The 24917-nt window shown below is 45.5% G+C and overlaps 1 protein-coding gene and 1 long non-coding RNA gene across 2 annotated transcripts in view; one reads left to right on the top strand and one right to left on the bottom strand.

Annotated features, from left to right (window-relative positions):
• Window positions 1-1264: 1264 nt before the first annotated feature.
• LOC141985941 (uncharacterized) lies at window positions 1265-4546 on the bottom strand. Its single transcript, XR_012639069.1, has 3 exons — window positions 4428-4546; window positions 2371-2972; window positions 1265-1672 (listed from the first exon to the last, which is right to left on the bottom strand). It is a non-coding gene; the product is annotated as an uncharacterized LOC141985941 (long non-coding RNA).
• Window positions 4547-4963: 417 nt separating this feature from the next.
• Window positions 4964-24917, top strand: part of TBC1D1 (TBC1 domain family member 1) — a 246980-nt gene continuing 227026 nt past the window's right edge. Inside the window, exons 1-2 of the mRNA XM_074951553.1 lie at window positions 4964-5062; window positions 22726-23228. Coding sequence (XP_074807654.1) covers window positions 22812-23228 — 417 coding nt within the window. The 5' untranslated portion in view covers window positions 4964-5062; window positions 22726-22811. The remainder of the gene's footprint in view (window positions 5063-22725; window positions 23229-24917) is intronic.

The raw sequence follows: 24917 nt of genomic DNA, 5'->3' as shown, positions 1-24917 counted from the left end.
TTGCACTGTGGAAGCACTTCAGACTGCTACCAATCGGCTGCTAACCAGTTTGGAGGGGAAAGTGGACTGTTGGAGTTGTGCTGATGGAAGTGTGCAGGGCTATTAATCGCATCCTGCTCTGAAAGACCGTGACTCTGGGCAACATGCATGACACTGTGGATGGCTTTGCACAAATGGGCTTCCCTAACTGCGGAGGGGTGATAGACGGTACGCATATTCCAATTTTGGCACCAGAGCACCTAGCCACTGAGTACATAAATCAGAAGGAGTATTTCTCAATGGTTCTCCAGCCGCTTGTGGATCACAGTGGCCGTTTCATGGACATTAACGCAGGCTGGTCCGGAAAGGTGCATGACGTATGCATCTTTCGGAACACTGGCCTGTTCAGGAAGCTTCAAGCAAGGACTTTCTTCCCGGACCAGATGATCACCATAGGGGAAGTCGAAATGCCCACTGTGATCCTGGGAGACCGTGCCTACCCCTTAATGCTGTGGCTTATGAACCCATACACGGGGCAACTTGATAGGAGCAAGGAGCGGTTCAACAACAGGCTGAAAAAGTGCAGAATGACTATTGAGTGTGCTTTTGGCTGTTTAAAGGCCCGCTGGCACTGCCTATGTGGGAGGCTATACCTGGCCGATGACAATATTCCTATGTTTATAGCCACGTGCTGTTCTCTCCATAATATTTGTGAAGGGAAGGGTGAAAGCTTCACTCAGGGCTGAACCACTGAGGCTCAGGGTTGGAGGCTGATTTTGAACAGCCAGAGACCAGGGCTATTAGAGGGGTGCAGCGCAGGGCCATAAGGATCAGGGATACCTTGAGGCAGCAATGTGAAGCTGAAATCCACTAATATTTGTTGCTATGCTCAGGAGTGCAGTGCTTGTAATGCTAGGAGGTGATTGTGATTGGTGCAGACGATGCACTATGAAGGTTTAAGAAAATTGCCTGTTGCTTTGCAGGGCTCTGTTTGCTTTCAGTTAATGGAATCAAGATTTGTTTTGGTCTGAAAGCATTTTTATTAAAAAACAACAACCGGAGGAGAGAGACAAACAAAAAAACACATCAGCATTGTGGGGGATGGGGAAAGGGTGGGTCCCAGGAGGAGGTGGGGTCCCAGGACGGTTAAAGATTTGTGTATGTCCAGGTATCCTATGCAACCTTGTCCTTTGGAATACATTGCAGTGGGTACTGTTCTTGAGGAGGGCTAAACTGCAGAGGGACGAGTGTTGAGTGCAGTGGGTACTGGGAGTCCGTAGGGCTGGACTGTGACGGGGCAGGAGTGGAATGCAGGGGGTACAGACTGGAGCCAGGAGGTTGATAAGAGTGTGTTGGCGGTGTCTGGGGGCAGCATGGGAAAGAGTTTTTTGCAACAGCGGCTGCAGGGGAGGGCGGGTGCGGAGCTGCTCGGTTTGTAGTGCCTGGAGCGCATCTACTTGGCGCTCCATAACTTTTAAGAGCCACTCCATGGCTTTGTTTTGGCATGCCGCATTCTCCTTTCGGTCCCTCTTCTTGCTGTCCCACCACTCCTTCAATTCTTGTTTTTTGGCTGCGGAGTGCATCATGACATCACGCAGAAAGTCCTCTTTAGTTCTTCGTGGCTGCTTTCTAATTCTGCGCAGCCATTCAGCTGGCGATAACAAAGAAGGAGGCTGGGCTCCCAAGGTCGTACCTGTGAAGCCAAAATGCAACATTTTACAGAAGCAGTATTGTTTGCAACACCCAACCACTGATTCAGTGATTTAAAACACAGCCACTATTCACATACCTGTCACTAACTGGCTGACCCCAGGCAAGCGCACATGAGCCACAAAGCCCCCAAAATGGTGAGTAACCACAAGGGCAGGGGAAATCAGTGTTCCAGGACCATAGTGTACACTGGGCACGTGGCTCCTGGGGAGAGCCAGCACTGTAGGGAGGGGCCTTATAATCATTACTGTCCCCACATTTTCTACAGGCTGTGTTCATTATGGAAGATACCTCGCTGCTGAGGGTGAGCAGCGAATCAAGGGAGGGTCTTCTCCAAGACTGCGCCTTCTGCCCTGGCTCTTATGCAGCTCGCCTGTGTGCAGCAATAATCTCCCACCCACCTCCCCAAGTGACGTCAGGAAAGTTACCCTTAATGGGGCAAGGAACAAAGCAGCTCTGCCAAAGAGCCTGCGGCAGCGGATTACCCAGTATCTCAGAGAGAGTTTCGTGGAGATCTCTGAGGCAGATTCCCGGGAAGTGAGGGAGTCAATCAACACCCTGTTCCGCCATTCAGACTAGGCATGTGGTGGTACACGCATCATGCAGACACAAGCCTTCTTTCTGCAACCCTCCTGCCCCCAACAATTTGCTTCAGAGATTCCCAAAATCAAAGCCACTTACCAGATTCCTCTTCTCCTGTTCGTGCTTCGCCAAGCTCTGACAGCTGTGACTGGCTAGCCTCCTCCGGGGTAGAGAAGAGCTCCTGGCTGCATACATCTCTGATCTCTGAGTCGTCCTCTGCCTCTGGGTCCCCCTCCAAGAATTCTTCCTTCTGGCTCGGTCCACTCTGAAGTATCCACAGTGGCTTTCGCAGTGAAGGTGGGGTCGCCACCGAGTATCATGTCCAGCTCTTTGTAGAACTGGCAGCTCATAGGCACAGCATTGGAGTGGCGGTTTGCCTCCCACGCCTTGTGGTAGGTGTTCTGCAGCTCCTTTGCTTTGACCCTGCACTGCAGGGTGTCCCGGTCATGGCCCCTTTCTGTCCGTAAGTATTATAATTCCTACAGCTGGAGCGCAGCTGGGACTGGACAGCCTCCTCTCCCCAAAAGCTGATGAGGACGAGCAGCTCGCCATTGTTCCAAGTGGAGGATCACCTGGTGTGTGGAGCAGGCATTGTCACCTGGAAAGATGCGCTGAGACCACTGCACACGTCACCGAGCAAACGGGAAGGGGACTTTCAAAATTCCCAAGGAATTTAAGGGGTGAGGCTTACGGTTGGTGACCTGAGGGCAGGGCAGTAAAGTTCAAACGGATGACCAGAGAGGTGAGAAGAGGTATCGTGGGACACCTCCCGAAGGGCAACTGCAGCGCTGTAATAGACCAGGGTGTCTATACTGGCACTGTGGTGCTGTATTGCAGAAAGCTGTACACCTCTTGGGGGGGTGGGTTTTTTTTTTTGTTTTTTTACAGCGCTGCAACTGCGCAGTTTCTGCGCACTAAGTGCCTTGGCAGTGTGTACACCTGGGGAGTTACAGCGCAGAAAGCTGTTTTACTGTGCAGAAACTTGCCAGTGTAGACAAGGCCAAAGTATTTTTCAGAATTGGAGCCTAGTGTGAAAGGAGCACCTTGGAGACTGAAAGGATAGTTCATTCTCCAGGTCCATGCACACCTTAGCCTCTCTGGTAAGGAGGAAATCAAACAGTGATTTACATCATGTGGATAGTGCTACTAGAGAAATGGAATGACAGCAGCAACTTTATTTCAGAGAACAACGGGGTACTTTTAGAGTAGCAGACCTAAAAGTGGCAATTCTTCAACAAAAAAAACTTCAAAAACAGACTCCGAGAGACTGCTGAATTAGAATTAATTTGCAAACTGGAAACAATTAACTTAGGCTTGAATAAAGAGTGGATGGGTCATTACAGTCTGTATGGTAACACCCATTGTTTCATGTTCTCTGTGTATATAAATCTCCCCACTGTATTTTCCACTGCATGCATCCGATGAAGTGAGCTGTAGCTCACGAAAGCTCATGCTCAAATAAATTGGTTAGTCTCTAAGGTGCCACAAGTACGCCTGTTCTTTTTGGGGTACTTTTAAAGACTTACCTTATAATTAGAGATGGGCCCAAACCAACAAACTGGACCGAAGGAATTGCTAATGTTTGGACCAGAGCTGGTCAACATTTTTTGAATGAAAATATGTATTTTTAAATGGCCTTTTATTTCAACACTTTTTTTTTCACAAAACTCTAATTTTTTCCCCAAATTTGTGTGATACTTCTCATCACTCTTTTAATCAAGATTCATACTGCTAATCTTGTTGCAATTGCTGTAGAATTTTTTTGTTTACCACAAACCTGATTTGGGGGAAATCAAAAAGTTCGGCTAACCATTTAGAACACACTGTTTATTTTTAAAAAAATATGAACAAAACAAATGGGGGGGGAGTTAATGTCAAAAATTGGTCTGTTTTGAGCCCTGCAAAATGAAAACGTCAAATATTCAATACCTCCCCCCGAAATTGGTTCCCCCTCCAGCTCTGTTCAGGCCCCATCTCTGCTTAAACTGAGTCCAGTGAGCGGGCAACGCTGGGGCAGGCCACCCCTCAGGAAGTGCCTAGGCCGCTCCAGCACAGAAGGTCCCTGGAGGAGAGGGCGAGCTGGGGTTTGCCTGTCCCACACCCCGTCCCCCCCAGCACAGACACGACCAGGCCGGGAGCCAGGAAGCGGCACGCACCCAGCAGATGTCCCTGCCGTGCAGCTGTTGCTCGCATGTGACCGGCTGCACCGGGTTTGCGCTTAGTCCTAGTGCCCCGAGGCGCGCCGGGGCGGGCTCCTGTTGCTTTTGGATCGTTCGGTAAGTGGCGGCTTCTCCGAGCGGCGCCTCCCAGGCCGGAGCGGGGCTGCCCCCCGCCCCCGGCGCCGAGTCACTCGCGCGGGCGGGCGGGAAAAGGAGGCGCCCTCCAGCGCCGGCCCCGCATGCACCGCGCCGAGCTGCAGCTGCGCCCCGCAGGCGGGAGGGGGTCCCTCTCTCGGGCCCCAGGAGCAGCGCCTGTCGCGGCTCCCCGTCCCCAGCCCGGGCAGCCTCCTCTGGGAAAGAGAGCAGCAGGCGGGCGGCGGCAGCGAGCAGCCACGGCGGGGCCCTCTGGCGCCTACAGCGACCCCGGCGCAGGCCGGCAGCAGGCTCGGGCACCAGCAGGTACATCCAGCGCGCTGCATGCTGCTCCCGAGGCAACGTACAGCAGCCGCTGTCCCCAGCCCGCTCCGCTTTGGGTTCTGCCCTTCCCCGCCTTAAATACCGTGTGGGGTCGGACTCCTTCTCTAGCGCTCGCGGAGCGGCGCTTCCTCGCGCGCCCGCACATCCTGCCTTAGGTAAGTCATTTGAGCGTCTGCAACCCTTTCTGTAGATCTGCTTGAGACGGGCCGAACTAGACCCCGAACTTGGGGGCAGCGCGACCCAGAGTGGGATGGGGTGGTTGGGGGGCGGGGTTTAATAGGGAGGTGTGGGTATAAATTGTTCAGTGCACACCGTCCATTGTAATACACCTGCCCCCTCCCCCAGCATGGTAAATACGAAAGTTTTTAATATTTTAATATCTGGGGCAATTTTATGTTTTGTGAAGTAAAATAATTGAAACGAGTTTATGGACATGCCAAAATGCAATGATGTTTGGCCGTTCCGATGACATCTGCCTGTTCCACTTCCTCCTTGCTTGGGCTGATAGTGGTGTGGATTAAATCCTCAGATTAGATCTGTGCTCATTGAGGCTCAAAAGATCTGCCAAAATGACTTTACAGGGTCTGGTTTAAATGATGCAAGCAGGGAGATACAGAGATGCCCTCACTGCTCTGAACACCCTGAACCTGTATGTTGTTTATGTAAGAGCACCTTATATTTTGAAATCTTTTGGTAGAGGATCATATTATTTACAGCACTGAGGCACAACAGAATGAGTTCAGGGCAATCTTACATACTACCTTTGTTCTGGGGTTTTACACACCAAACAGTTTTGTATCCATTTCCTAGAAAGAGTGAAACTGTACAAGAGCTAACAACAGTGTAAGCAGGCATTTGTACCAATGTGCGATTTTCATTGCAGAGTAGTCAAAACACCTGAGCTGGCAGGATATAGCTGCACCTGTGCTGGAAAATGGATACTTCATTGCCTGCTGTGGGTGCACCCAGAATATTCTGGTGGTTGTTAGTATAAACTAAACCAACCTTGCCATTTTAAAAAAGTTTGCTTAATTTTTGTGTAGGGTGTATGTTGTGTGGAGTCTGAGCACTTCAAGAGTCCACAATTTCCTTCTCTTTACTCTTCCTCGTAAAGGATCCATATCATTATCTCTACAATCCTTCTTTTAGCTCAGGAGCACAAGATGTAATTCCCTCTAGAACTTGTCAACATTGCTCCAGATGTCAGAAAGAAAAAGAGTGATCTTTTGAGAGGAACACGGTGCTCTTCTCATAGGGGTGAAGCCAGCCTCTGGTAGTCCAGGGGTCTCAGAATGCGAATTTAGATCCCTTAAACACAGTTAACAGGACTACAATCCCTTTAACGTTAACATTTATTTAAAAGAAGAGAGTGTGCAGGAGAGGTATGACATATGTGTAACTATTTTTAGTGCAGTTCTAAAAGATTGAGACCTTGTGTGTTGCATTTTATTTAGAAAAGAAGCTAATACTGCAGCTCTACAGTAGAAAACTGCTGCAGTACAGATAGAGGGATTTGTGACCCCAGTTAAATCCAGAGATTGAGTGGAACATTACTGTACACAGTGAATAAAATGTACTTTTGCCATGTATTAAAGCACAAATGGCTCTGAGCTGTGACAATGGTAATAATGGTATAAGAATGCCCATGAACTACTTTATAAGTAATGAAATATAAAATGGTCAAACTATGAAACTTTTTGTAAGCACTGTACAAAAATACTATTGGCTGAACTACTACGCGAGGAGGAAAAATGACAAGTCAAAAGGGAAATGGATGCATTCCATGATGTGGCTACTTCAAATGGGAATTAGTCAAATGAATTGAACTTAGTCAAATGAAAAATTGGTGCCTCTAGGTGTACATTTTTGTGACATTCTGGACATGTCATTGAATAAATTAAGAGAAGTGAAGTTGAGGTTGTAACATGATTGGCAGTTGCATACTTTTTTCATGCTTCAACATTATAACTTGTCTAGCCAGCCGGCTTGTGTCTATATCCTTTGCAAACAGCAGGTTTTTTCTGACTTTTAGAGTGCTGATTTGTTAATGCATCTATTAATTTTTTTTTAGTTTAGATAATATTAAACTGTTTTAGAAGCTTCAATACTCAAAATGTCAGGCAGCAGAGTATTCATTTCTATTGTCAGCAGTAGCACATAGCGACAGATGTCAAGAGCAGGAACAGTAAACTATTTATAATTTGCTGATGGTTTCCAGATTTGTTTATTACACAGTTCATTTTGTAATTCATAGCATAATCAAGAGTCTGTTGCTACTTTCCTGAAAATAAGCTTACTTGTTTCTTTACACTCCATTTAACTGTTTTTAATTCATCTGATGCCATAGAGCAAAGTGCTAGTTAAAATAGCTGTGAAAGTAATTATTTTAGGTGTGGTTATTATCAAGGCAAAGGACTTACCAAGGTTTTAAAACAGAGCGAAATGTGTGGTCTGATCCAAAGCCCACTGAAGTCAATGGAAAGACTCCTTGAAGAGCCAGGATTTTATGAAAGTACATGATAGCTGAGAAATTACTGGGGAATTTAGTGAAAGCATTGATTTCTGGAATTGGCCGTGACATTATGCATATATACCAATTAGGGTTGTAGAAGAAGTGAAGGAATAGATAATAAATTGCTGTGAGTCTGCCGAGGACTGGTTAGTGCAGTTTTTTTCTTTGTTGTCTAGCTGATCAAATTAAAACTATTTGAAAATTAAAAGCATCCTATGACATGATATTATACAGTGTGTCCTGGGACCGACACAGATACAGTAGTAGTGCTTATATGATATGATCTGCGCAGTTCTGAGTACTTATTTCAATCCTATAACAATAAAACAGATTGAAAACCTAAAATGAAGCTGAAAACAAAATAACAGAAATTATAAATTTATAACCACCTGCCCCAGAGAACAATCTAGTAGGTTTTATGTGATGCGCTACAGGAGAGGGGAGAATTGAGTGTGTAATCTTTACCAAAAGGGTGAAAACTTTTCCTTAATAACGGTGACGCCTCCTGCACCTATCATTCACATGTCTCAAGCATATTCTTGTCATTTATACTTGTATGTGCTGTAAGGCTGATGTGTTTTAAATGAATCTATCAGCATGGGTGCAGACAACCTGTATCTCGGGGTCAGATTGAGAGGCAAAGTGGTGTTACTTAACTGTTGTCCACATTCCAGAATTCTGCCCACAGGCCAAAACTCTACCCAGAATTCCAGAGTAGTTTGATGTTTCTGCTAAAAAGATCAGCAGTGAAGTATTTTTCAATGTTGATTGAATTGTCATTAAGCTTCACAGCCAACATTTTGTAGAGACAAATGGGGTAAATTTTTGCCTCTTTTAAGACCAACTGTGCCTCCTTCAGGGTAGTTCAGAGGATACAGGGAGAAAAAGGAATCCTTTCTCCAACTCAGGGTATGTCTACACTACGAAATTAGGTCGAATTTATAGAAGTCGGTTTTGTAGAAAGCATTTTTATACAGTTGATTGTGCGTGTCCCCACACAAATGCTCTAAGTGCATGTAGTCGGCGGAGTGTGTCCACAATACCGAGGCAACCGTCGACTTCCAGAGCGTTGCACTGTGGGTGGCTATCCCACAGTTCCCGCAGTCTCCGCCGCCCATTTGAATTCTGGGTAGAAATCCCAGTGCCTGATGGGGCTAAAACATTGTCGCGGGTGGTTCTGGGTACATATCGTCAGGCCCCTGTTCCCTCCCTTTCTCCGTGAAAGCAAGGGCAGACAATCATTTTGTGCCTTTTTTCCTGAGTTACCTGTGCAGATGCCATATCACGGCAAGCATGGAGCCCGCTCAGCTAACCGTCACCGTATGTCTCCTGGGTGCTGGCAGACGTGATACTGCATTGCTACACAGCAGCAGCAACACATTGCCTTGTGGCAGCAGACGGTACAATAGGCCTGAAAACCATCCTCATCATGTCCGAGGTGCTCCTGGCCGCCTCGGTAAGGTCGGTCAGGAGCGCCTGGGCAGATATGGGTGCAGGGACTAGAGTGACTTGACCAGGTCATTCTCTTCAGTCCTGCAAGCAGTCCTATTGTACCATCTTATGGTGAGCAGGCAGGAGATGTGGATGGCTTGCAGTCCTATTGTACCATCTTCTGCCGAGCAGCCAGGAAATGTGGATGGCTTGCAGTCCTTCTGCACTGTCTGCTGCCAGCCAAAGATGTAAAAGATAGCTGGAATGGATCAAAACAAGAAATAGACCAGATTTGTTTTGTATTCATTTGCTCCCCTCTGTCTCCCTCCCTCCGTGAAGTCCTGCCTGAAATACCAGAGGGAGGATTGAGCATTGGCCTGGTAAACCCAGGGGTTTGAGTTCAATCCTTGAGGGGGCCATTCTGTGTGACAGGTGTTTTTGTTTCTCCTTGATGTAAAGCCACCCCCTTTGTTGATTTTAATTCCCTGTAAGCCAACCCTGTAAGCTGTCGTCAGTCGCCCCTCCCTCCGTCAGGGCAACGGCAGACAACCGTTCCACACCTTTTTTCTGTGCAGACTCCATACCACGGCAAGCATGGAGCCCGTTCAGATCACTTTGGCAATTAGGAGCACATTAAACACCACACGCATTATCCAGCAGTATATGCAGCACCAGAACCTGGCAAAGCGATACCGGGCGAGTAGGCGACGTCAGCATGGTGACGAGAGTGATGAGGACATGGATACAGATTTCTCTCAAAGCACGGGCCCTGGCAATGTGGGCATCATGGTGCTAATGGGGTAGGTTCATGCAATGGAACGCCAATTCTGGGCTTGGGAAACAAGCACAGACTGGTGGGACCACATAGTGTTGCAGGTCTGGGACGATTCCCAGTGGTTGTGAAACTTTCGCATGCGTAAGGGCACTTTCATGGAACTTTGTGACTTGCTTTCCCCTGCCCTGAAGCGCATGAATACCAAAATGAGAGCAGCCCTCACAGTTGAGAAGCGAGTGGCAATAGCCCTGTGGAAGCTTGAAACGCCAGACAGCTACCGGTCAGTCGGGAATCAATTTGGAGTGGGCAAATCTACTGTGGGGGCTGCTTTGATGCAAGTAGCCAACGCAATAAAAGATCTGCTGATATCAAGGGTAGTGGCCCTGGGAAATGTGCAGGTCATAGTGGATGGCTTTGCTGCAATGGGATTCCCTCACTGTGGTGGGGCCATAGACGGAACCCATATCCCTATCTTGGCACCGGAGCACCAAGCCGGCGAGTACATAAACCGCAAGGGGTACTTTTCAATCGTTCTGCAAGAACCAGTGGATCACAAGGGACGTTTCACCAACATCAACGTGGGATGGCTGGGAAAGGTACATGACGCTCGCATCTTCAGGAACTCTGGTCTTTTTCAAAAGCTGCAGGAAGGGACTTTATTCCCAGACCAGAAAATAACCGTTGGGGATGTTGAAATGCCTATATGTATCCGTGGGGACCCAGCCTACCCCTTAATGCCCTGGCTCATGAAGCCATACACAGGCAGCCTGGACAGTAGTCAGGAGCTGTTCAACTACAGGCTGAGCAAGTGCAGAATGGTGGTAGAATGTGCATTTGGGCGTTTAAAAGCGCGCTGGCGCAGTTTACTGACTCGGTTAGACCTCAGCGAAACCAATATTCCCACTGTTATTACTGCTTGCTGTGCACTCTATAATATCTGTGAGAGTAAGGAGGAGACGTTTATGGTGGGGTGGGAGGTTGAGGCAAATTGCCTGGTTGCTGGTTACGCGCAGCCAGACACCAGGGCCATTAGAAGAGCACAAGAGGGCGCAGTGCGCATCAGAGAAGCTTTGAAAACCAGTTTCATGACTGGCTAGGCTACGGTGTGAAAGTTCTGTTTGTTTCTCTTTGATGAAACCCCCCCTCCCCTTGGTTCATCTACTTCCCTGTAAGCTAACCACGCTCCCCTCCTCCCTTCAATCACCACTGTCAGAGGCAATAAAGTCATTGTTGCTTTACATTCATGCATTCTTTATTCATTCATCACACAAATAGGGGATAACTGCCAAGGTAGCCCGGGAGGGGTGGTGGAGGAGGGAAGGACAAGGCCACACAGCACTTTAAAAGTTTAAAACTTTAAAACTTATTGAATGCCAGCCTTCTGTTGCTTGGCCAATCCTCTGGGGTGGAGTGGCTGGGTGTGTGGAGGTCCCCCCACCGCGTTCTTGGGCGTCTGGGTGAGGAGGCTATGGAACTTGGGGAGGAGGGCGGTTGGTTACACAGGGGCTGTAGTGGCGGTCTGTGCGCCTGCTGCCTTTCCTGCAGCTCAACCATACGCTGAAGTGTATTAGTTTGATCCTCCAGCAGCCTCAGCATTGAATTCTGCCTCCTCTTGTCACACTGCCGCCACCTTTCAGCTTCAGCCCTCTCTTCAGCCTGCCACTTACTCTCCTCAGCCCGCCACCTCTCTTCCCGGTCATTTTGTGCTGTCCTGCACTCTGACATTGTCTGCCTCCACGCATTCATCTGTGCTCTGTCAGTGTGGGAGGAAAGCATGAGCTCAGAGAACATTTCATCACGAGTGCGTTTTTTTCGCCTTCTAATCTTCACTAGCCTCTGGGAAGGAGAAGATCCTGTGATCCTTGAAACATATGCAGCTGGTGGAGGAAAAAAAAAGGGACAGTGGTATATAAAAAGACACATTTTATAGAACAATGGGTACACTCTTTCACGGTAAACCTTGCTGTTAACATTACATACGTAGCACATTGCTTTCGTTCCAAGGTTGCATTTTGCCTCCCACCACCATGTGGCTAGCCCCTTCCCCCTCCCCGTGGCTAACAGCGGGGAACATTTCTGTTCAGCCACAGGCAAACAGCCCAGCAGGAACGGGCACCTCTGAATGTCCCCTTAAGAAAAGCACCCTATTTCAACCAGGTGACCATGAATGATATCACTCTCCTGAGGATAACAGAGAGATAAAGAACGGATGTTGTTTGAACGCCAGCAAACATACACTGCAATGCTTTGTTGTACAATGATTCCCGAGTACGTGCTACTGGCCTCGTGTGGTAAAGTGTCCTACCATGGTGGGTGGAATAAGGCTGCCCTCCCCAGAAACCTTTTGTAAAGGCTTTGGGAGTCCATCCAGGAGAGCCGCGAATGCCAGAGCAAATTAATCATTAAACATGCTTGCTTTTAAACCATGTATAATATTTTAAAAGGTACACTCACCAGAGGTCCCTTCTCTGCCTGGGTCCGGGAGGGAGCCTTGGGTGGGTTCGGGGGATACTGGCTCCAGGTCCAGGGTGAGAAACAGTTCCTGGCTGTCGGGAAAACCAGTTTCTCCGCTTGCTTGCTGTGAGCTAACTACAACTTCATCATCATCATCTTCCTCGTCCCCCAAACCTGCTTCAATGGAGATGGAGGCAACACGGAAGGAGTCAAACAACACGGCTGGGGTAGTGGTGGCTGAACCGCCGAAAATGGCATGCAGCTCATCATAGAAGCGGCATGTTTGGGGCTCTGACCCGGAGTGGCTGTTTGCCTCTCTGGTTTTCTGGTAGGCTTGCCTCAGCTCCTTAAGTTTCACATGGCACTGCTTCAGGTCCCTGCTATGGCCTCTGTCCTTCATGCCCTGGGAGATTTTGACAAATGTTTTGGCATTTTGAAAACTGGAATGGAGTTCTGATAGCATGGATTCCTCTCTCCATACAGCGATCAGATCCCGTACCTCCCGTTCGGTCCATGCTGGAGCTCTTTTGCGATTCTGGGACTCCATCATGGTCACCTCTGCTGATGAGCTCTGCATGGTCACCTGCAACTTGCCACGCTGGCCAAACAGGAAATTGAAATTCAAAAGTTCGCCGGCCTTTTCCTGTCTACCTGGCCAGTGCATCTGAGTTGAGAGTGCTGTCCCGAGCGGTGACAATGGAGCACTCTGGGATAGCTCCCCGAGGCCAATACCATCTAATTGCGTCCACAATACCCCAAATTCGACCCAGCAAGGCCGATTTCAGCGCTAATCCCCCTGTCGGGGGTGGAGTAAGGAAATCGATTTTAAGAGCCCTTTAAGTCCAAAAAAAGGGCTTCGTCATGTGGACGGGTGCAGGGTTAAATAGATTTAACGCTGCTAAATTCGACCTCAACTCCTAGTGTAGACCAGGGCTTAGTAGTCTGGTGTGGAGTGGTTGCATGGCTGTTCTGCAACTAACCTCCATGGGCTGACGTGACAGTTGGGGCCTTTGTTCATCCCCTACCTAGGGAGCTAGGCCTGTGGATTTATGTAGTGGTGGAGTCCTGACCACTTCCTTGTACTGTCCCACCACACTGCCAAGTCATGCTAATTCTTCTGTGAGGTCTGTCTTCCTCTGTAGCCAGGAGCTGTGGTGTGTTTGGCACTTAACTGAGCTAAGATCAAGTGTAACCAATTTATTTGAGCATAAGCTTTCGTGAGCTACAGCTCATTTCATCGGATGCATACTGTGGAAAGTACAGAAGATCTTTTTATACACACAAACCATGAAAAAATGGGTGTTTACCACTACAAAAGGTTTTCTCTTCCCCCCACCCCACTCTCCTGCTGGTAATAGCTTATCTAAAGTGATCACTCTCTCCTTACAATGTGTATGATAATCAAGTTGGGCCATTTCCAGCACAAATCCAGGTTTTCTCAAATAAATTGGTTAGTCTCTAAGGTGCCACAAGTACTCCTTTTCTTTTTGCGAATACAGACTAACACGGCTGTTACTCTGAAAAAAGATCAAGTGTAGTTTCTGTTATTATCAGTTTAATTACTTGTCTGCAGGTTCAGCCCTGCATATTCAGAATGTTATTTTTGCAGCCATAAGAGTCAAAGATTTTGGCCCCAACTCTGGGCTGAACTTGTTGTAGTTGCAGCCCAGCAGTGGGAGTGGGGAACTGCTGTTGCCCCTCCTGGACTCTTGGGCTGCTAGGATCCCATTTGACCCCGGGTATAAGCTAGTGCATTGACACTGGCTGCTCTGATTTATGCCTTCGCTGCTGTGATTTCCAGCGGACTGTCTGGCAGCCCAGAATGGCTGAAGCACAGAGATTTCCTGCTACATCTTTCGTCTCTTCACATTTCCTTCTTTCCCCAGGACATGGTCCTAGCCTGGTCCTGCAGCACTGACTGTGATGAAGTGTGGCATTGGTCCATTACTCTGGCCATCCATTTTCAGTGAATCCCCTTACAATAAGGGTAATCTGTGGTGTGCAGATCTGTCTGGTTAATTGTGGAATGCCGCTACCAGGCTGGCAAGGTTTGCACTTTCCAGATCTGAGTCTAGACTCAAAGGAGACATTAAAGCCTTAAATGACACTGGCCTAGGCAGGAGTCAGGCTGAGGCTGAGTGAGTTGCTGGGAGCTGCCCAAGGAGTGTGAGTGAGTGCTGACAGGGTAAAGGAGATCCAGAAAGCATGCTGCAGCAGGACAGTCTGCTTGTCTCAACCCAAAGATGGTGGTAACTTGGCTGAATGGAGTTTACCAAAGCCTTGAAGGAAAGATTAAGATTTAGGTAAGGGAAAACCTGTATGGGCCTTTATTGTTTTATCCCTTTGCGCTGCGTGGTGTGTACCTTTGGGTAAATCAATAAATAGTGCTTTATGTTGAAGAAGCTGTTTTTGGGTCACTTTATTCAGCCACTATCTCGGACTTCAGAGGAAAAGGGCATACAAATACCATTGGGTCTGGCAAGTTAACACGGTTGGTAAATAGGGGGGCTGCAGCCTAAAGATCCAATCTAGATTCATAGATTCCAAGGCCAGATCATGTATTGTAATCCATTGTGATCATCTAGTCTGGTCTCCTGTGTAACACACACAACTCCCCAAAATAATTCCTAGAGTAGATCTTTTAGAAAAACATTCAATCTTGATTTAAAAATTGTTAATGATGGAGCACCCACCACAACTGTTGAAAGAGGGGTAGGGTAGGTCTGTGTAGTTCTGCCTTGCGGGGGTTGAAGATAGCACAACCTGTTCCATGAGAGGGCACTCAAGAGGGACTGTTAGGGGATGAAAGCATAGCTCACTTTGTAACTGTGGCACATGCTTAACTTTATGCTTCTGAGTAGTCCCATTCAAGTTAATAGGACTACCCATAGACGTAAAGTTAGGCATGTACATACATGTTTGCAGGATCAGTTCCTAAAGCAGAATTTAGCCCTTAGTTTACATTAAATAGACCCCATTGAATTCAGTGGCATTAAATTGGTGTAATTTAGGGTAGAATCTGTCCTTAAGTTAGGACAAAAACAACGGAAGGAAGTGAAACAGAATGCATATTAGGAAGGGAAGACGAGGCTGACTACAGGGAGATTCTGAGGCTAGTTAGATTAATGAGATGCATGTTTTAAGGGTTGAAATGATGTTCCTTTGCCTCTTGGGCACTACTAAAATTGAACCCTGAAAATCTGATTTTTCTATTACTGTTCATAATTTTAGTTCCAAAAAGTTAGGTTTTGGTGGGTTTTTTTAAAAGAAGGTCCATTTGAAAATAGTATAAGTGTGGACATGGAAAATGATTCAAGTATTTATTTTTTAAAAAAGCAAGATGATGTCAAGAATCTCTGAGTTTATATTAAATACACTCCAGCGGGTCAGTACTTATTGAAGTATGACAAAACAGCTCACTGTTTAATATAGTTTAATCCTTAGACTTAGCATTGAAAATAACATGTTACTCTCTGCTGTAATGTTAGATGTCTCTAGTTAGGGATACAACATTTTGTAGTACTGGAATAAAAGAGAACTGGAGGTTATGATTAGAGCTGGGCACAATTTTATGAATACAACCTTTTTTTAAATAAAAAATGGCCTTTTTGAAATTGGAAAATTTTCATGAAAATGTTTGATTAAAATTTAAAAAAAATCCTTTTTTTCAAGGAAACTGGGAAAAAGAAAACTGGGAAATGTGGTCTCAATGAAATTACTATAAGGTGGGTGCACACTGATTGAAAGACCCTATTCAGAAGAGTTATCAATGTTTCATTGTCAAACTGGTTATCTAGTGGGGGCCCACAGGGGTGAGTCGTGGTTCTGGATCTATTCAATGTTTTCATTAATTACTTGGATAATGGTGTGAAGAATATGTTTATAAAATTTGCTGATGTCACTAAGCTCGGAGGGGTTGCAAGCACTTTGGAGGACAGGATTAGAATTCAAAACAACCTTGACAAATTGTCGAATTGGTCTGAATTCAACAAGATGAAATTCAATAAAGACAAGTGCATAGTACTTGACATAGGAAGGAAAAATAAAATACACAACTACAAAATGGTAGTCCAGCCCCGACCCAGCGCCTCAGCCGGAGCGCTGGAGCGGGGCTGAGCCGTGTGGTCCGGCCCCCAACCCAGCACCCCGACTGGAGTGCTGGAACATGGGCCAGGCCAGATGCAGCCCATGGGCCGTAGTTTGCCCACCCCTGAACTAATGTCATAAATAGAGAAGAAGGATAGTCCAGTGGTTAGGGTGCTAACCTGGGAGTGGGCAGACCTTGATTCAAGTCCCTGCTCTGCCACAGCTTTCTTATATGACCTTGGCCAAGTCACTTTGGGCTCGTCTTCACTACGGCACGACATCAGTTCCATTGATGCAGTGGCACTGATGTAGCACGTTTGGTGAAAACGCGCTATATTGATGGGAGAGCGCTTTCCCATCGACGCATTTACTCCCCCTCCCTCAACGAGAGGCAGAAGCTATGTTGGTGGGAGATGGAGGCAGAGCTTAGAGTCGATGTAACTTGTTTACAGTAAGTTATATCGACTTAAGCGGTAGTGTAGATAAGTCCTTAGTCTCTCTTTTCTTCAGTTTTCCATCAGTTAAATGGGATAACAATACTTCCCTACCTCATGGGGGTGGTGTGAGGGAAAAATACACTAAAGATGTGAGGTGCTCAGATACTGTGGCAGTGGGAGCCATACAAGTACATAAATTAAAGAGATTAGCTGTTGTTTGATATTTTTGATTAGAAGCAGCAGTGCTATTCATTTATATGTGATTATTGTGTATTCTAGCCTCAGCATAGAGAAGGAGAATATGGATGGAGTGTGGTATCACATACAGAGCCCTGAGTTCATAGTTGGTTTGGGTCACAGATGAAATGAGTTTGCTGGTTTTAGTGCATGATACAAAGAGTCCCCAACTGGTCATAATCTGTGATCAGTCTGTGTTCTTGAGACCCACATTTACAGTTGCAGTCAGGGTAAAATACTTTTTTGTAAAGAAGTTTGCATAGCACCTGCCTATCACTGTGCCTGGTTCTAGGAAGTGGTGTCTGCCTCTCACTTTCCTGGGCAAAAAGGATCACTACGTTCACCCAAAAAAATTGAAAATGGAAAGCAAAGTTTTGAATTTCAGTCCTGCTGCATGTATTAACCATATTGATTTCAACTGAGAACAGACTTTGCTTAGCCTTGTTATACTGAGACCATTATGCTCGCCCTTAAGTAACAACAAAGTTATAATCAGTGAGCTCGATTTTCATGGTCTTTGCGCTGTGTGCCTGCTGAGCCCTGAACGAATCAAAACCACCTGGAGAGTTGCTGAATTGTTTTCCATTTTCACTGTTAACAAAAAAAGTTTCACAATTGCGTCTCAAACAGAGAAGAGAGAGCTTCATTTCCCTATTGGGAGTTTGCATCCCTGACAGAAGCCTTTGCAAGAGCACAGCGGTAATGACGTTACAGAGCATTTTGTTGGTTAGACAAATATAGAAGTGCTTTGTTAAGCTGAGGTCAACTTCTGTGACAGTGTGTTTATAAATGAAGAGATTTCTGGACTGTTCCCCTTGCTTTCTGTATATGAAATGAGCTGTACATGGAAGATGTTTAATATAATTGAAATGAGGCCTACAAATATATATTTCATATTTCTTATGTATTTACATCTGTTGGGGGCCTTCTTAAATGCTTCATGCATCTAGATTGTTAGCAAATTCAGAGTTCTGGCTCATGGACTTTGCACTGTAGGATTCTCTTGCTAAGCTCACCAGCCCTGGAATCATTAATAATAAAGCCATAAAAGGGCATTCATCCACAGTTGGATCCAAAAGTTCCAGAAGAGAAGGCTATAAAAAGGCCCATCATCTGTATCCATCTTTAAATCTTGTTTTTTTCCTCCCTGCAAAGTAGTTACAGAACCATGTTTTCCCTTTTCGTTTTTTTTGTAAAATGGTCCGTTTTTTTTAAATGTTTTCGAAAATTTTATGTTTTATATGCAATGTAACATTTCTAATAATATTATATTCCCGCCCTCCAACCCCTTGAAAAATAAATCTCATTTTTGCAATGCCCACACAGCTGATATAAACTTTTCAAATTTTGAAAATTTTTGATGGGTAACACTGACTAATTTTTCATGAAAATTTTTGCAAATTTTTTCCCCATTGTTTTGGCCAACTCTATAAATGAAGAAAGACAAACAAATTTGCTGTAGCCATAATAAAGAAATGAGTACGTGATTTAGTATAACAGATTTGCTAAAATAAACTTACAATAAAGATGATTGTTTACCGTGTTGTTATAGCTGTCTCTTGAAAAAGAAAATTCGTAATAAAGAGTTTTAAAAGAGCTGGTCAAGTTTCTATCTGGATCATTAACATTTCTTTTTAATAAGTCCTGGAACGCTGGGGAAGTTCCAGAAGACTGGAACTAAGCTAATGTTGTGTCAATATTTAAAAATGGGATAACCTGGGTAATTATAGGCCTGTCAGCCTGACATTAACCCTTAGCCAAAAAAAAAAAAAAAAGAAAATGGCTGACACAGGACTAGATAAGTCTTCACTGCAGAGGATGTGAAGGAGAGTCTCAAACCTGAGTCATTCTTTGTAGTTGACAAATTTGAGGAAATGTCCTAAACTGAGGAGTCAGTAGAGGAGGTTTTGCAACAAATTGATAACTTAAATAGTAATAAGTCACCATTTATGGATGGACTGATGTAGCTCATGAAAGCTTATGCTCAAATAAATTTGTTAGTCTCTAAGGTGCCACAAGTACTCCTTTTCTTTTTGCGGATACAGACTAACATGGCTGCTACTCTGAAACCTAAATTACTCAAGATAGTTAAAGTCCAAAGCTGACTGCAAAGAGTTACAAAGGGATTTCACAAAATTGGGTAACTGGGCAACAAAATGACAGATTAAATTCAGTGTTGATAAATGCAAAGTAATGCACATTGGAAAAATATAATCCCAACTCTACATACAAAATGATGGGTCAAAATTTGCTGTTATCATTCAAGAAAGAGATCTTGGAGCCATCCTGGATCGTTCTTTGAAAACATCTGTTCAATATGGCAGTCAAAAACGCTAACAATGTCAGGAACGATTATGAAAGGGATAAATATCATAGAGCCACTATAAATTCATGGTGCACCCATACTTGCTATATTGTGTGCAGTTCTGGTCGCCCCATCTCAAAAAAGTTACATTAGAATTTGAAAAGATACAGAGAAGGGCTGCAGAAATGAATAGCGGTATGGAACAGCTTTCATATGAGGAGAGCTTAAAAAGTCTGGTTTCAGAGTAGCAGCTGTGTTAGTCTGTATCTGCAAAAAGAAAAGGAGTATTTGTGGCACCTTAGAGACTAACCAATTTATTGGAGCATAAGCTTTCATGAGCTACAGCTCACTTCATCGGATGCATTCAGTGGAAAATACAGTGAGGAGATTTTGTATACACAGAGAACATGAAACAATGGCTGTTACCATACACACTGTAACAAGAGTGATCAGGTAAGGTGAGCTATTATCAGCAGGAGAGAAAAAAAACCTTTTGTAGGGATAATCAAGGTGGGCCATTTCCAGCAGTTGACAAGAACATGTGAGGAACAGTAGGGGGGGAAATAAACATGGGGAAATAGTTTTACTTTGTGTAATGACACATCCATTCCCAGTCTTTATTCAAGCCTAATTTAATGGTGTCCAGTTTGCAAATTAATTCCAATTCAGCAGTCTCTCGTTGGAGTCTGTTTTTGAAGTTTTGTTGTTGTAATATTGCAACTTTTAGGTCTGTAATTGAGTGACCAGAGAGATTGAAGTGTTCTCCGACTGGTTTTGAATGTTATAATTCTTGACGTCTGATTTGTGTCCATTTATTCTTTTACGTAGAGACTGTCCAGTTTGGCCAGTGTACATGGCAGAGGGGCGTTGCTGGCACATGATGGCATATATCACATTGGTAGATGTGCAGGTGAACGAGCCTCTGATAGTGTGGCTAATGTGATTAGGCCCTATGATGGCGTCCCCTGAATAGATATATGGACACAGTTGGCAACGGGCTTTGTTGCAAGGATAGGTTCCTGGGTTAGTGTTTTTGGTGTGTGGTGTGTGGTTGCTGGTGAGTATTTGCTTCAGGTTGTTGGGCTGTCTGTAAGCAAGGACTGGCCTGTCTCCCAAGATCTGCGAGAGTGATGGGTCATCCTTCAGGATAGATTGTAGATCCTTGATGATGCTTTGGAGAGGTTTTAGTTGGGGGCTGAAGGTGATGGCTAGTGGCGTTCTGTTATTTTCTTTGTTGGGCCTGTCCTGTAGTAGGTGACTTCTGGGTACTCTTCTGGCTCTGTCAATCTGTTTCTTCACTTCAGCAGGTGGGTATTGTAGTTGTAAGAATGCTTGATAGAGATCTTGTAGGTGTTTGTCTCTGTCTGAGGGGTTGGAGCAAATGCGGTTGTATCATAGAGCTTGGCTGTAGACAATGGATCGTGTGGTGTGGTCTGGATGAAAGCTGGAGGCATGTAGGTAAGTATAGTGGTCAGTAGGTTTCCGGTATAGGATGGTGTTTATGTGACCATCGCTTATTAACACTGTAGTGCCCAGGAAGTGGATCTCTTGTGTGGACTGATCCAGGCTGAGGTTGATGGTGGGATGGAAATTGTTGAAATCATGGTGGAATTCCTCAAGGGCTTCTTTTCCATGGGTCCAGATGATGAAGATGTCATCAATGTAGCGCAAATAGAGTAGGGGCATTAGGGGACGAGAGCTGAGGAAGCATTGTTCTAAGTCAGCCATTAAAATGTTGGCATACAAAAAGTCTGGGACTGTTTAGTTTAGAAAATAGATGACTAAGGGTGATATGACAGAGATCTATAAAATGAATGGTATGGAGAAAGTGAATAGGCAGGTGTTATTTACTGTAACACATAACACAAGAACCAGGGATCACCAATGAAATTCATAGGCAGCAAGTTTAAAATAAACATAAAGTACTGCTTCACACAACACAATCCATTTGTGGAGCTTGTTGCTGGGGGATGTTTTGAAGACCAAAAGTATAACTGTTCAAAAAAGAATTAGATAAGTTAATGGAGGATTGGTCCATCAATGGCTATTAGCCTGATAGTCAGGGACGCAACCTCATGCTCTGGGAGTTCCTAGCCTCTGAATTCCAGAAGTAGAATGGGAGTAGGAGACAGGGGATGGACCACTCAAAAATTGCCTCTTTCTGTTCATTCCCTTTAAAGTGTCTGGCACTGGCCATTGTCAGAAGACAGGATTGACCGTTGGTGTGACCCAGTATGGCCGTTCTTATGTTCTCTAGATTAAATAATAATTAAAGGATTATATAAATAACATGGTTTTATCGAAAATAGATCTTGTCAAACTAACCTGTTATAATTTTTTGATGAGATTGTAAGTTTGATTGAAAAAGGTAATAGTGTTGTTTGTTACATAGTTAGATTTCTCTGAAGTATTTGAGTTGATATCACACAGCACTTGGATTTAGAAATCAGAAGGATACAAAATTATCACAGCACACATTAAATGGGTTAAAAACTGGCTAGCTAATAAGTCTAAAAGTGGTAGATTTCAGAGTAGCAGCCATGTTAGTCTGTATCTGCAAAAAGAACAGGAGTACTTGTGGCACCTTAGCGACTAACAAATTTATTAAAGCGTAAGCTTTCGTGGGCTTTAGCCCACTTCATCGGATGCATAGAATGGAACATATAGTAAGAAGATATATATACACATACAGAGAAGGTGGAAGTTGCCATACAAACTGTAAGAGGCTAATTAATTAAGATGAGCTGTTATCAGCAGGAGAAAATCTTTTGTAGTGATAATCAAGATGGCCCATTTAGACAATTGACAAGAAGGTGTGAGGATACTTAACTTAGGGAAATAGATTCAATATGTGTAATGACCCAGCCACTCCCAGTCTCTATTCAAACCCTAGTTAATGGTATCTAGTTTGCATATTAATTCAAGCTCAGCAGTTTCTCGTTGGAGTCTGTTTTTGAAGCTTTTCTGTTGCAAAATTGCCACCCTTAAATCTTTTACTGATTGGCCAGAGAGGTTGAAGTGTTCTCCTACCGGTTTTTGAATGTTATGATTCCTGATGTCAGATTTGTGTCCATTTATTCTTTTGCGTAGAGACTGTGCGGTTTGGCCAATGTACATGGCAGAGGGGCATTGGTGGCACATGATGGCATATATCACATTGGTAGATGTGCAGGTGAATGAGCCCCTGATGGCGCAGCTAATGTGATTAGGTCCTATGATGGTGTCACTTGAATAAATATGTGGACAGAGTTGGCATCGGGCTTTGTTGCAAGGATAGGTTCCTGGGTTTGTGTTTTTGTTGAAGCAAATACTCTCCAGCAACCACACAACATGTAGGCTTGAACACTGGGTCCCAGCTTGACTCAGGCTCAAACCCTCGAGTACCATGGGGTCGAAGCCCTGGGTTAGCGTGATTTGTATGTAGATGGAAGGAGGATTAGGCTTGAACCTGAGTTTGAACCCTGGGTTTACATTGCAGTGTAGAAATGCCCTATGAATATTTCCATTATTGGTGATTATTTTTAAATAGAAAATTCTCAATGACTGTTATTCTAACTGTGTAAATATTTCTTTCCTTTCAGAATTCCACTACTGTGCAATGAAAGGAATCTTCATTCCTGGGAACTGAAACGGGTGGATTATTTCTGGCTCCCTTGATGATTATAAAATGGAGCCCCTATCATTCAAAGTTAAAAAACTTCAAGCACCCACTGATATCTCAGTGGATTTTAGTCTCCAGCTTGTTGGTTCTCTGCCAGTGCATTCTCTAACCACCATGCCAGTGCTGCCTTGGATTGTGGCAGAGATTCGGCGGCTCAGTATGCCGTCTTCCATGGAAGAACCTAGGACCAGCCGAATCCGGCTTTATGTTTCACCAGCAAGCCTGCGATGTGGACTAGACACAGGGAAAAGCCAACAGTGGGATCCTTTGATTTGTTCCAGCCTGTTTGAGTATAAGCCACAGCATGTCCACAAACTGATTCACAATAGCCACGATCCAAGCTACTTTGCTTGTCTGATAAAGGATGGAGCAGTAAATCAGCAAAGTATCTGTTATGTATTCAGAGCTGCTGATCAAACAAAAGTAAGTAAAAAAGCAATTCTCAGAACTTGCTTCGCTCCATGAGATATTAGAAGCTGATTTATAGGGCATGATGTAAATGCACAAGAGAAGTTAATACTGTGTATTTCAAAATGAGGTAGCTTTTCTGATCTTTGGATCTTTTCATTACAGTCTGAGTTCTTGAAACTCTTTTTACAAAGTAAGGCCTCAGTCTTGCAAAGACTTAACACATGGGCTGAACTTTACATTCTCTCAGTTTTACTGTGTGAAGTTAGGCACATGTAAATCTTTGCAGGATCAGGGCTTAGTTTACAATAAGCTAGTGATATGGGCTGAAACCCTGGCCCCGCTGAAGTCAGTGGGAGTTTTTCTATTGATGTCAGCGGGGCTAGGATTTCACCCATAAATTGCCCTGGGCCTTCTCTAATTCTACATTATATGAGTAGCTTGTGTTCCCTCTGAGAAGGCTGTAGTGCTAAAAATAGGCATCCAATTCTGCTCTTCTGATTCAAGTGAGTAATCTGCTAAAGCTACATTCTCACATGAGTAACGTGAGTAAAACTGGGCATTTGGTTTCTGCAGCTGACCAGTGATGTTTAGTGGGCAAAGCAGCGGTACCACTGAAATATAAGTTGTAGTTATTAATATTGGAGGCAGAGCTCACATTGGGCCAAATCCTTTATGCCTTACTCACGAGAGTAGCCCCACTGAAGCACCTCACAGGGACTCTTTGCATATGTACAGCTTATCGGATTGATTTATGTACTTACAGCTACCTGCTCTGGAGCAAGTCAGGGTATAACACCAAATTCGTGGTGCCTGGCTCAGAGCTGGATACATGGTTATGCACACAGCTTTAATTAAATTCCCCCAAGATAAAAAGGCAGCGAAGTAAACTAACAGCCAAATAGGACTTAAATCACAAGCACTTAAGTGAGAAAATACTGTCAAATTAAAAATGGGTCTCTCGATAAGATCTAAGATGAATTTCAGTACAGGATGGGGAGTAGATGTTTTAGGACAGGGGTCTCAAATGCAAATGACCATGAGGGCCACATGAGGACTAGTACATTGGCCCGAGGGCCGAACCACTGACCAGACCGCCCCACCCCACCCCGCACTACCCCGGCCCCGCCCCCACTCCACCCTTCCGTGAGGCCCCGTGCCTGCCCCGCCTCTTCCCACCCCTTCCCTGCCCCCATTCCAACCCCTTCCCTGAAATCCCCACCCCAACTCTGCCTCCTCCCTGCCCCCAGGGGGTGCAGGAGGGGTGCAGGGTGCGGCAGGGGGCTCAGGGCAGGGGTTGGGGAGCAGGAGGTGTGTGGAATGCGTCAGGGGGCTCGGTACAGGGTGGGGCAGGGGTCAGGGTGTGGCAGGCGGCTCAGGGCAGGGGGTTGGGATGCAGGAGGGGTGCAGGGTGCAGCACGGGGCTCAGAACAGGGGGTTGGGGTGTAGGAGGTGTGCGGGGTGCGGTGGGGGCTCAGGGCAGGGTGTCGGGGTGCAAGGGGGTCAGGGTGTGGCAGGCGGCTCAGGTCAGGGGGTTAGGGTGCAGGGTGCAGCAGGGGGCTTAGGGCAGGGGGTCGGGGTGCAGGACTGGTGTCGGGTGCAGCAAGGGGCTCAGGGCAGGGGGTTCGGCTGCAGGAGGGGTTTGTGGGGCGGGTCCGGCCTGGCGCGCACCGGGGACAGGGCAGGCTCCCTGCCTGCCTGCCC

Source organism: Natator depressus, chromosome 4, assembly GCF_965152275.1.
Source record: "Natator depressus isolate rNatDep1 chromosome 4, rNatDep2.hap1, whole genome shotgun sequence".
In the NCBI taxonomy this organism is placed as follows: domain Eukaryota; kingdom Metazoa; phylum Chordata; order Testudines; family Cheloniidae; genus Natator; species Natator depressus.
This window is presented reverse-complemented; position numbering and strand designations above follow the sequence as displayed.